Source organism: Oryx dammah, unplaced genomic scaffold (assembly GCF_014754425.2).
Source record: "Oryx dammah isolate SB20612 unplaced genomic scaffold, SCBI_Odam_1.1 HiC_scaffold_13, whole genome shotgun sequence".
Taxonomy (NCBI): Eukaryota; Metazoa; Chordata; class Mammalia; order Artiodactyla; family Bovidae; genus Oryx; species Oryx dammah.
The window spans coordinates 39,437,193-39,449,950 of record NW_024070197.1 but is presented as its reverse complement, the minus strand read 5'-3'; the positions used below and the strand labels follow the sequence as shown (position 1 = coordinate 39,449,950).

General features: G+C 47.9%; 1 protein-coding gene across 1 annotated transcript in view; it reads right to left on the bottom strand.

Annotated features, from left to right (window-relative positions):
• Nucleotides 1-1,797, bottom strand: part of LOC120873147 (plasmolipin) — a 28,505-nt gene extending 26,708 nt beyond the window's left edge. Inside the window, exon 1 of the mRNA XM_040253925.1 lies at nt 1,524-1,797. Within this exon, the coding sequence (XP_040109859.1) occupies nt 1,524-1,658 (135 nt within the window). The 5' untranslated portion in view covers nt 1,659-1,797. The remainder of the gene's footprint in view (nt 1-1,523) is intronic.
• Between the last annotated feature and the right edge of the window lie 10,961 nt (nt 1,798-12,758).

Here is a 12,758-nt window from a genome sequence, read left to right as displayed (position 1 = left end):
AGCAGAGACTATTTGCTGACAAAGGTCCATCTAGTCAACAGTATGGTTTTTCCTGTAGTCATGTATGGATGTGAGAGTTGGACCATAAAGAAAGCTGAGCGCCCAAGAATTGATGCTTTTAAATTGTGGTGTTGGAGAAGACTCTTGAAAGTCCCTTGGACTGCAAGGAGATCCAACCAGTCAATCCTAAAGGAAATCAGTCCTGAATATTCTTTGGAAAGACTGATGCTGAAGCTGAAACTCCAATACTTTGATGTGAACAACTGATTCATTTGAAAAGACCCTGATGCTGGGAAAGATTGAGGGCAGGAGAAGGGGATGACAGAGGATGAGATGGTTGGATGGCACCTGAGTTTGAGCAGGCTCAGGGAGTTGATTACGGACAGGGAAGCCTGGGTGCTTCAGTCCATGGGGTCGCAAAGAGTCGGACACGACAGAGCGACTGAACTGAACTGAAAGAGATAGCACTGGTGCAGGAAAAAGTGTGATCCCCTGGGTAAAGACGGAAGCTTGATCTGGGCCCCTGCCTTCTGTGCTGACCCCTGGCATTGTTGCTAGGATCCAGCAGTGGGAGAGCAGGAGCTGCCCTAACGGAAGATGGATCTTGACCCGCGTCCATCTTCCCACTAGTCCCCTGAAAACGCAACAAACCCCTCCCACAGGGCAGCCACCCAGCTCCCAGACTGGAACCAGAGGGTACTGCGGGGCGGAGCGGGGGTGGGCGGGAAGCTAACACCTCCAACCCCGAAACTGCTTCAGAAAGGGATGTGGCCATCGATTCGCCTCGGCAGGGGTCTACCGAAGGTATTAGATACAGGATTCCTGCCTCTGCCTTCCCACCAAACCCTCCCCCAACCCTGGACGTGGTATCTTGGACCCCGGGGGCCAAACCGGCCGGAAAGCGGCAGGTTACCCAGTGGAAGCTAGATGTGTTGGGCTCCCTCGCAGGGGCCGTAGGGCCCGCTGAAGTGTCTGTGTTGCCTCCCGATGTGCCCGCTTGATTAGACGAGGAGTGTTTTGGGGTGCCAGCCACCGGGGGCAGCTCGGAGCTCGGCAGAGGATCAGCTGAGATCGGACTTTGCCTCAGGCTGGGTGCTGGAGAGCTGAGGGCATATTCCTGGCAAAGGGAGAGCCAGAGTCCGGGAGAAACAGTCGCGCGCAGTGATTGTGGCGTTTGTGAGCACTTCTGTGGATGACCTCTTGATGACCAGAGGGGACGGAATGATGGGGCGCTAGTGATAGGCACTCTGACATTCGTACATCTTGCGTGTGCTCTAAGAGACGGCAACTAGGGCGTCTCGCGGTGAGAGGGTACCAAGGAGATCTCCGGAGCGTCCGTCCTACAAGCACCCCCAGAGGAAGGCAAGGCGCACTGGGGCGCGTGTGAGCCTAGGTTGGGGGTGTGCGGGGAGCAAAGATATAGGGTAGCTCCGGAGTCCCCGATCCCTCCAGGCCCGGCCGGGACCCCCCTACACCACCACCCTAACCCGGTCCCGGGGCCCAGGCCCCGCGAGCGCGCTCACCAACTGCAGGAGCATGAGCGCACCGAGGCTGGAGCGCACGAACCCCAAGTCGGGGCTCAGCGTCGACACCACGGCGCCGCCTCCCTGAGCCGGGCTGCTGGTTCTCGTGTTCACTTTGGACGGGAACTCTGCCATGGCGCCTCCGCTCGCCTCCCGAGGTTGCTCCGACCGTCGTCGCCGCCCCTCCCGCGGCAGGTGCCGGCTCCTGCGCGGCTCCTCCCCGGGGGGCTCCCGCTGGCGCTGCGGCTCCCGGAGCTACGCGCGGCGTCTGGGCGGGGAGCCGCGGGCCGCCAGGTGCTACAGGAATCCCGGCCCAGCCCTCGTCACGAGACCCGCCCCTTTAACCCTTCGCTCACCGCCGGCCGGTCCAGCTCCGACCCGCACACGAAGTTGCCAATTATTTACAGACGCGGAAAGTGAGATGGCTCCACCAGAACCAGCCTAGACAGCCGCACCTGTCTCTCCCCGGAAAGCCGCCTGCTGGCAATTTCCGCCACATTCGGGGCGGCTTTGAGCGCTCCGCGCCCTCCTCGCCGTTGGCTTCCGAGCCTTGGGATAAACTGGCGGCTGCTTGCAAAGCTACCCACATCCCTCCTGGATGTCTCTCTAACGCTGTGTGCTGTTGTGAAGTCTCCCCGTAAAGCGGGATCGTCATCGCTGTGTCGAGACTCCCAAATCGTGTCCGACTCTTCGTGATCCCATGGACTGCAGCCTACTATGAGATTCTCCAGGCAAGAATACTGGAGTGGGTTGCCATTTCCTTCTCTAGGGGATCTTCCTGACCCAGGGATCGAACCCAGGTCCCCCGCATTGCGGGCAGATGCTTTAACCTCTGAGCCACCACGGAAGCCCCAAAGAGTCCCAGATGTCCGAGCATCCATGAGAGGAGGGTCTGGATGAAATGTGGGAGTGCGTGGAAGGAGGAGATCCTTTTATGACTCAATTGATGTGGTCTTCTCTTCTGAACTGATGGAGCGGAAACTTACAAGATCGCTGAGCCTCAGTTTCCTCGTCTGTAATACAGGGAGAGGAATGAATCGCACTTCACAGAGCCTCGGGCAGAATAAATGAAATATTGCACAGAAAGTTTTTGCCATTGGGTGGGGGGCGGGGAGGTTGTCAGAAAGCGGGAGATGATGTTGGAGTTTCTTTGCTCCACTTGCGCCCTAAAACTTACTTGCTTGTGCACAAACACACACACACACACACACACCCCTCAGGCTATAGAGGCCTGCACAGACAATTGTTTCGTTTATTCATCAACCAGAGATTGTTGAGATCTTACTAAATTGTCAGGCCCTATCCCAGGCCATGTGAATACAGCAAGCAAAAAGACACACAAGGCCTTCTGGGATCCCACTTCCTACTGGAGGTGACAAGTATAAACTGGAGAGAAAAGATAACTTCAGATAGTGACAAGTGCTATAACTAAAAACAACAACAGCCAGGAATTCGTTGGCAGTCCAGTGGTTAGGACTCAGGGCTCTCACAGATGGGATGGGTTCTATCCCTGGTCAGGGAAACCAGATATCAAGTGGTGTGGCCCATAAATACATATATAAGTAAAACAGGAGTGTGACAGAGATGACCCCGAGGTAAATTTTAGACAAAGTAGTCAAAGATGACCTCTCGGGGATTTCCCTGGTGGTCCAGTGGCTCAGACTCCGTGCTCCCAGTGCAGGGGGCATGGGTTTGGTTTCTGGTCAAGGAACTAGATCCCACAACTACAGATTCCACAGGCCACAAGGAAGATCGAATATCTCGCCTGCTGCAGCTAAGACCTGGTGCACCCAAATGAATAAGCAGATATTAAAAAAAAAAAATCAAAGATAATCTCTCAGAGAAGGTGACACTTGATATTTACTCAACTGGATATTCAACCCCCACTCCCATCCCCTTCCCAAAGCACCTGAGACCCTCTTTTCCACCCCATGCAGACAGTAGATACTCAGGGAATGAGAAATGCTTCTTGGTAACAGCAAAATCGTTACCCAGAGCCCAGGCTCTCTGCAGACTGCTCGAGGCCAAGTGCAGAACAAAGCTGTCGAGCAAACCCTTGATTTTAGGATGACACAGAAAACAGTAAGACAATTGTTTCCGAGGCAGATTCTAAAACAGTAGAGTATTTTTGTTTTGGTTTTGGTTTGGATTCTGTGTTTTTGCTTAATCCCACTTTCATTCCTTTCAAATGGCAACAAGCAAGACTCAATCACTGTACTGTTTTTTTTTTTTTCTTCGACCTTTTCTTCCAAACCAATTTCACTCGCCTCCGGTCAGAAAAAGTGGGAAGGAACCTGTCCCCAGGCTGGAATGTGACGCCCACCCAGAGCCCCCACTTTTGCCAAGGAAGCCCTGGGTTCTTGGGACAAGGGAACAGAGAGCCAGCTGAGGTTGTGGAGGAGAGGGTCTCTCTGTTCCCAGGGTGAGTTCCCCTCCTCCTGTCTGAAAGGCCACCTTCACACATCATCTGGCGCACCTGTCTCGTCCTGTGCATGCTTAGTTGTGTCCGACTCTTTGCAGCCCCATGGTCTGTAACCCCCAGACTCCTCTGTCCATGGAATTTCCCAGGCAAGAATACTGGAGTGGGTTGCCATTTCCTACTCCAGGGGATCTCCTCAACCCAGGGACAGCACTCACGTCTCCTGTGTCTTTTACATTGGCAGGCAGATTCTTTACCACTGAGCCACCAGGGAAGTTTTCCTTAATTCTACAAAGTCTCCCTACTCTGATCAAGCCCCTACTGTGTGCAAGGCTTGTTGTCCTTGGGGTGGGGGTGGAGCATAATTGCAGGGGCTCTGGGGATTCCAGCACTGAGCAGATGTTTGGTGTGCACCAGGCAGAGACATTACTTTGCCAACAAAGGTCCATCTAGTCAACAGTATGGTTTTTCCAGTAGTCATGTATGGATGTGAGTTGGACCATAAAGAAGGCTGAGTGCCCAAGTATTGATGCTTTTGAATTGTGTTGAAGAAGACTCTTGAGAGTCCCTTGGACTGCAAGGAGACCAAACCAGTCAATCCTAAAGGAAATCAATCCTGAATATTCACTGGAAGGACTGATGCTGAAGCTAAAGCTCCAATATTTGGCCACCTGATGTGAAGAACTGACTCATTAGAAAAGACCTGGATGCTGGCAAAGATTGAAGGCAGGAGAAGGGGACAACAGGGGGTGAGATGGTTGGATGGCATCACTGACTCAATGGACATGAGTTTGAGCAAGCTCCGGGAGATGGTGAAGGACAGGGAAGCCTGGCATACTGCAGTCCATGGAGTCGCAAAGAGTTGGACATGACCGAGCTCCTGAACAACAACAGGCACTGAGAACAGTGCTGTGAGCCATCCAAGCAGAGACTCTACCCTCAGGGAATGTGATGGGAGAGACAGTCTCGAGATATACAAATCCACAGATATATAGATAATTTGATGATATACTACAAGAAAAATAAAGATGCCCCGGGAAAGAATAATAGAGATTTGGGGGTGTCATTTAAACAACTGGGTCAGGGAAAGTGTAAGCACTTAGGCAGAGACTTGAAGAATGCATAAGAATCAGACAGAAAAAGAGCATTCTAGGCTCAGAAAACTACCATAGGTGCAAAGGTCCTGAGGCAGGAAAGACTTTGGCATCTTTGAGTAGGGACATAAATTTATAAAATGAAGGGGTTGGGGAGAGGTGAAGTTCAAGAGGCAGCCAAAAGCCAGGTCAGTGGTGGTGCCCAATTGTGTTCAACTCTTTGAGACCCCCTGAGCCCACCAGGCTCCTCTGTCCAAGGGATTTCCCAGCTGAGAATACTTGAGTGGGTTGCCATTTCCTTCTCCAGGGGATCTTCCAACCCAGGGATCAAATCTATGTCTCTTTCTACTTCTTCTTGGCAGGTGAATTCTTTACCACCTGGGAAGCCTGGAGCCAGGTCACCTAGGTCTAAAATCCTTGCTAAGAGAGTGTTTGGGCTGTGCCTTGTGGCGTTTGGGATCTCAGTTCCCAGAGCAGGGATTGAACCCGTGCCCCATGAAGCGGATGCACAGAGTCTTAACCACTGTACCACTAGAGTATTCCTGGATTTTATTATTAAAAAACAGACCATTAGAGGGCAGTTACACCATCTGATTTCCAATTTTTTCAAAAATTCACAGAAAGATTCCTTTAGGGGGTCATCCAACAAAATCCAGAAGCCAGCTTTGGGAGGTTGCTGATTAAAATCAGCCAATATTGACCGAACACTTTTCCAACTGGCCCTGTGCTTAGTGCTGTGGGGTTGGTTAGTTTTGGTTCATTTTTCATTGCACAATTATTTAATTAGTTTGTTTCACTGCACATCATACACACATCTCCAAATCTGGACCCTCACCTTTAGTTAATCACTGAGAAGAATTTGGAGTAGCCCATCAGATCTCTCTTTTTCTTATTTTTTTCACGACCATATAATATGTGGAAATATACAGACTTGCTTTGTGTGTAACTTTAAAATTTTTTTACCAAGCAATGGGAATAGACTGTATACAATGAAACTTGATATTTTTTTCACTTAACATGTCTTGGAAATTTCTCCACAACAACACACAGAGATTGACATAATTCTTTTTACATGTCATATAGTATTTGATAAAGAATCTGCCTACAATGTGGGAAAACCAGATTTGATCTCTGGGTTGGGAAGATCCCCTGAAGAAAGTAATGGCTACCCACTCCAGTATTCTTGCCTGGAAAATTCCATGGACAGAAGGGCCTAGCAGGCTACAGGCCATGGGGTTGCAAAGAGTCGGATACAACTGAGCGATTAACACAACAACAATAATATTTGATAGGATGGCTGTTACAGTATCCTTTCTCTTATTGGTAAACAGTTAAGTGGTTTCTAATAGTTCCTCATTACAAGTTATATTGCAACAGGAGGGAAGGGGGCAGAGCACAACCTTTAAAACAATGACATAGCCATTGAGGATATTAGGCCCAGATGGTGGAAGATTCAACTTTCAGTAGACCCTGATCCTCATTATACACTTTGTTTTTGTTGCTCAGTTGCTGAGTCGTGTCTGACTCTTTGACCCCATGGATTGCACCGTCCTCCCTGTCCTCCACTGTCTCCTGGACTTTGCTCAGATTCGTGTGCGTTGAGTCAGTGATGCTATCTAACCATCTCATCCTCAGCTGCCCCCTTCTCCTTTTGCCTTCAATCTTTCCCAGCACTATACACTTGTTGTAATGCAATAGCATATGCTACATGACATACCCACAGGCTCCAGGACAGTTCTGAGGCTAAGCATGTACATATGTGTGTCTGACTCTTTGCAACCCCATGGACTATAGCCCTCCAGGCTCTTTTGTCCATGGGATTTCCCAGGTAGGAATACTGCAGTGGGTTGCCATTTCCTCCTCCAGGGGGTCTTCCCAACCCTGGGATAGAACCAAACCTCCTCTCTTGTGTTGCAGGCGGATTCTTCACTGCTGGGAAGCCTGAGTTCAGTTCAGTCACGTCCGACTCTTTGCAACCCCATGGACCGCAGCATGTCAGGCCTCCCTGTCCATCACCAACTCCCAGAGTTTACTCAAACTCATGCCCATTGAGTTGGTGATGCCATCCAACCATCTCATCCTCTGTCATCCCCTTCTCCTCCAGCTTTCAATCTTTCCCAGCATCAGGGTCTTTTCCAATGAATCAGCTCTTCACATCAGGTGGTGAAAGTATTGGAGTTTCAGCTTCAGTATCAGTCCTTCCAATGAATATTCAGGACTGATTTCCTTCAGGATTGACTGGTTGGATCCTTGCAGTCCAAGGGACTCTCAAGAGTCTTTTCCAACACCACAGTTCAAAAGCATCAATTCTTCGGCACTCAGTTTTCTTTATAGTCCAACTCTCACATCCATATATGACTACTGGAAAAAATCATAGCCTTAACTAGACGGATCTTTGTGGGCAAAGTAATGTCTCTGCTTTTTAGTATGCTGCCTAGGTTGGTCATAACTTTTCTTCCAAAAAGTGTCTTTTAATTTCATGGCTGCAGTCACCATCTGCAGTGATTTTGGAGCCCCCCAAAAATAAAGTCTGCCACTGTTTCCATTGTTTCTCCGTCTATTTGCCATGAAGTGATGGGACCAGATGCCATGATCTTAGTTTTCTTTTTTTTTTTTTTTTTTCGGCTCAAAATTGTTTATTTCTAGCTGGTGCTCCCTGTCAGCGGCACTGGTGTAGCTTGGCTGTGTTCATTCCAGAAGTTAGTGTTAGTCGCTCAGTCGTACCCGACTCTTTGCGACCCCATGGACTGCAGCCCTCTGTCCATGAGATTTTCCAGGCAAGGATACTGGAGTGGGTTGCCACTTCCTTCTCCAGGGATCTTAGTTTTCTGAATGTTGAGCTTTAAGCCAACTTTTTCACTCTCCTCTTTCACTTTCATCAACAGCCTCTTTAGTTCTTCACTTTCTGCCATAAGGGTGGTGTCATCTGCATATCTGAGGTTATTGATATTTCTCCCAGCAAGCTTGATTCCAACTTGTGTTTCATCCAGCCAGAATTTAGCATGATGTACTCTGCACAGAAGTTAAATAAGCAGGGTGACAATATACAGCCTTGATGTACTCCTTTCCCAATTTGGAACCAGTCCTCTGTCCCATGTCTGGTTCTAACTTGTTTCCTGACCTGCATACAGATTTCTCAGGAGGCAGGTAAGGTAGTCTGGTAGTCCCATCCTTTGAAGACTTTTTCACAGTTTATTGTGATCCACACAGTCAAAGGCTTTGGTGTAGTCAATAAAGCAGAAATATATGTTTTTCTGGAATTCTCTTGCTTTTTCAATGATCCAGCAGATGTTGGCAATTTGATCTCTGGTTCCTCTGCCTTTTCTAAAACCAGCTTGAACATCGGGAAGTTCTTGGTTCACATACTGTTGAAGCCTGGCTTGGAGAATTTTGAGCATTACTTTACTAGTGTGTGAGATGAGTGCAATTGTGTGGTAGTTTGAGCATTCTTTGGCATTGCCTTTCTTTGGGATTGAAATGCAAACTGACCTTTTCCAGTCCTATGGGCCCTGCTGAGTTTTCCAAATGTGCTGGCATATTGAGTGCAGCACTTTCACAGCATCATCTTTTAGGATTTGAAACAGCTCAACTGGAATTCCATCACCTCCACTAGCTTTGTTTGTAGTGATGCTTCCCAAGGCCCAGTTGATTTCACATTCCAGGATGTCTGGCTCTAGGTGAGTGATCACACCATCATTATTATCTGGGTTGTGAAGATCTTTTTGGTACAGTTCTTCTGTGTATTCTTGCTACCTCTTCTTAATATCTTCTGCTTCTGTTAGGTCCATACCATTTCTGTCCTTTATCGAGCCCATCTTTGCATGAAATGTTCCCTTGGTATCTCTAATTTTCTTGAAGAGATCTCTAGTCTTTCCTGTTCTGTTCTTTTCCTCTATTTCTTTGCACTGATCACTGAGGAAGGCTTTCTTATCTGTCCTTGCTATTCTTTGGAACTCTGCATTCAGATGGGTGTCTCTTTCCTTTTCTCCTTTGCTTTTCGCTTCTCTTCTTTTCACAGCTATTTGTAATGCCTCCTCAGACAACCATTTTGCCTTTTTGCATTTCTTTTTCTTGGGGATGGTCTTGATTCCTGTCGCTTATACAATGTCATGAACCTCTGTCCACAGTTCATCAGTCACTCTGAGTCACTCTGTCTATCAGACCTAGTTCCTTAAATCTACTTATACAATGTCATGAACCTCCATCCACAGTTCATCGGTCACTCTGAGTCACTCTGTCTATCAGACCTAGTCCCTTAAATCTATTTCTCACTTCCACTGTATAATCGTAAGAGATTTGATTTAGGTCACACCTGAATGGTCTAGAGGTTTTCCCTACTTTCTTCAATTTAAGTCTGAATTTGGCAATAAGGAGCTCATGATCTGAGCCACAGTCAGCACCCGGTCTTGTTTTTGCTGACCATATAGAGCTTCTCCATCTTTAGCTGCAAAGAATATAATCAATCTGATTTCAGTGTTGACCATCTGGTGATGTCCACATGTAGAGTATTCTCTTGTGTTGTCGGAAGAGGGTGTTGTTGGAAGGCAGTGGCTCAAATCCTGGAAATCCCCACCCTCTTCTCCAAAATAGTTAGAATAATCCTCCCACTTATTGGCCTATGAAATTACCCAGCCCATAAATCTAACCACCTCATATTTTGGGGCTGCTATTCCCTTTCAAGACACCACCTTTGGTTTATGAAATGTGTATGTCTGTAAATAAATCCACCTCTTACTTATCACTGCTTCTTGCTGAATTCCTTCTGTGCTGCGACATAAAGAGCCTGAGCTTCATTAAGTCCTGAAACCAGGTTTATGATCCCAATTAAAAGATAACAGTTCTGAGTCCTGGCCTATGTGTTCAAGTTCCAATCTGAGGAGTTTTCTCTCTTTTAAAAAAATTTTCATTTATTTTTGGCTGCTCCGGGTCTTTGTTGCTGTGTGGACTTTCTCTAGTTGCTGAGAGCAGAAGCTACTCTCTAGTTGCGGCATGTGGGCCTCTCATCGCTGTGGCCTTTCTTGTTGCAGAACAGAGGCTCTAGACATTCAGGCTTCAGTAGTTATGGTGCATGGGTTTAGCCGGCCTTCAACATGTGGCATCTTCCTAGGCCATGGATCAAACCCTTGTCCCCTGCATTGGCAGGTGAATTCCCAACCACTGGGCCACCAGGGAAGTCCCTGATCAGGCTGGGTTTGAATCCCATCGGAGTTATGTAGTTTCAATATTATATAAGCCTCTTATTTACATTTTTGCACACATATGAATCCAGTCTTCAAAAGAGAACCACTGGATGGAGGCTATTTGCGGTTTTTAAAAATAGATACTGCCAAATTGCCCCAAAAGTCCCTATTAGTTAACGCCCACATTAAGAGTAGGTGAACTTAACTATTTACTTGTCCCATGCCTGAAAATGGGCTTCCCTGATGGCTCAATGGTAAAGAATCTGCCTGCCAATGCAGGAGATGCAAGAGACCCAGGTTTGATCCCTGGGTTGGGAAGATCCTCTGGAGAAGGACATAGCACCTGACTCCAGTGTTCTTGCTTGGGAAATCCCATGGCCAGAGGAGCCTGTAGTCCATGGGGTTGCAAAGAGTCGGACGCGACTGAGTAGGCAGGTGGCTGAAAAGTGGAAGTCGCTCAGTCATGTCCAACTCTTTGCAGCCCCACCCCATGGACTGAATTCTCCAGGCCAGAATATTGGAGTAGGTAGCCATTCTGTTCTCCAGGGGATCTACCCAACCCAGTAGTTGAACCCAGGTCTCCCTCATTGAAGGTGGATTCTTTACCACCTGAGTCACATGGCTATTGTTTAAATGCTAAGTCATGTCTGACTCTTTTGGGACCCCATGGACTGCAGCCTGCCAGGCTCCTCAGTCAATGGAATTTCCCAAGAAAGAATACTAGAGTGGGTTGCCTTTCCTTCTCCAGGAGATCTTCCTGACCCAGGGATTGAACCTGTGTCTCCTGCATTGTAGGTGGATTCTTTACTGCTGAGCTACCTGGGAAGCCCACACGGCTATGTGTGGTGAGCTTTTTTCTTAAGAAGTCTCTTTGTTTCCATGTGTATTTCCTAATATTTAGCTGGTGGTGACAAGTATTGACCATCTGTATTTCCTTTTCTGTGAATTTAAGGTTTGAGTCATTTGCCTTCTGTGTAGTAAAGAATTGAAAATTAGGCCAAAGAGTGGTCTGGCCATTTTTCCTCGGTCTCTGAGAAGTAATCGCCCTTGAAATGTCATGCCTCTGTAGGGTAGGGTCTAGTCACACCAGATAGTCTAACAGTGTGGTTTGGGGTGGAGGCACAGGCTGTCAGTTCAAGCAGCTCCATCTGGAAGAGTTGGAAACTGAACTTGGTGATGTGAGCCGTCAACCCGTAGCCAGGTGATGAAATCCTCAAAAAGGCTGTGGCTCCCCAGGTGGTAGGTGAGTTTACCTGGTTAGTAGTACTCCGTATGGACTGTCACACATCAGTGCTGGGTAAGGAATGCCTGGATTGCGTGACTCCCTGGGGAGAGGACAATGGATGTTCCACTTTGGGAAGTCAAAAGTCACCCTTTTAAAATGTACACGATTCAGTGATTTTAGTATATTCACTGTCATGAACTATCATCACCACTAATTCCAGAACATCTCCATCACCCCACCTCTGATTGTAATCCACATACTTTAGCTGTAACAAACTGTAACAATGAGTATAAGAGCTTGCAGTACATTCTGTGAGGCCTCGTAGCTAATGAACTACCGAATCGCCTGAGGGTGGTTTGGAGCACCCCCTGAACCTTGCAGAAGCGGCAACAGTCTTGGGGAGCTCTGTGCTCCCTCCAACATTGCAGCCTGGTTTGTGGATTTTTTTTTTTTTTTTTAGGAGCTCCTTTTATATTTTGGATCCCCCCTCCCCACGGTTATTTTCTGTGTTGCTATTGAAGCCCCAGGCTGAGCAGCTGAGTCTGTCCCCTGTGGAAAGATACTCCAAAATAAATATAATGGTAGGAACAAGGAAGAGCTGAATCCTGCTTGGATGAAAGGTAGAGACCACATATTTCTCATTCATGAGGTCAAGAAGACCTTCCCGACTATACATTTGCAGAAAGGCTCCTTGGCGATGCCACCCCATAATGGGTGGTGTCAGCCTTTCCAGAGGCTCCTGTGCTGGATTCCGTCTTGGCTAAGACGTGTACCCCAAACAGGGGAGGACACTAAGTTATACCAAATATAGACTCTGTTGCTGCTGCTGTTTAGTCGCTAAGTCATGTCCGACTCTTTGTAACCCCATGCAGCCCGCCAGGCTCCTCTGTTCATGGGATTTCCCAGGCAAGAATACTGGAGTGGGTTGCCATTTCCTCCTCCAGGGGCTCTTCTCGACCCAAGGATCCAAACCTGCATCTCTTGCATTGCAAGTGGATTCTTTGCCATTGAGCCACCAGGGAAGCCCAAAGATGGACTCCGAGCCAGGCAAAGTAAGATGATTGATGAGAGGAAATCCAGATATGTTCCATATGAGTGGTTTAAACTGCCAAGAAGCCAGGACCCTCTCAGGCACAAGAACTGTGTGCCTATTCACACTTACTTTTCCCCCCTCCTAATAAATATTTTACTTGTTTCACTATTTTACCTGTTTCTGTCCCTTTGTCGAAATTCACTCCCACCAAGCAGGTAAGCCAGGGTCTTGTCACTAGCCACTGGCCCTCATGGTCTAGTGGCCAGGATTCTGTGCTCTCATTG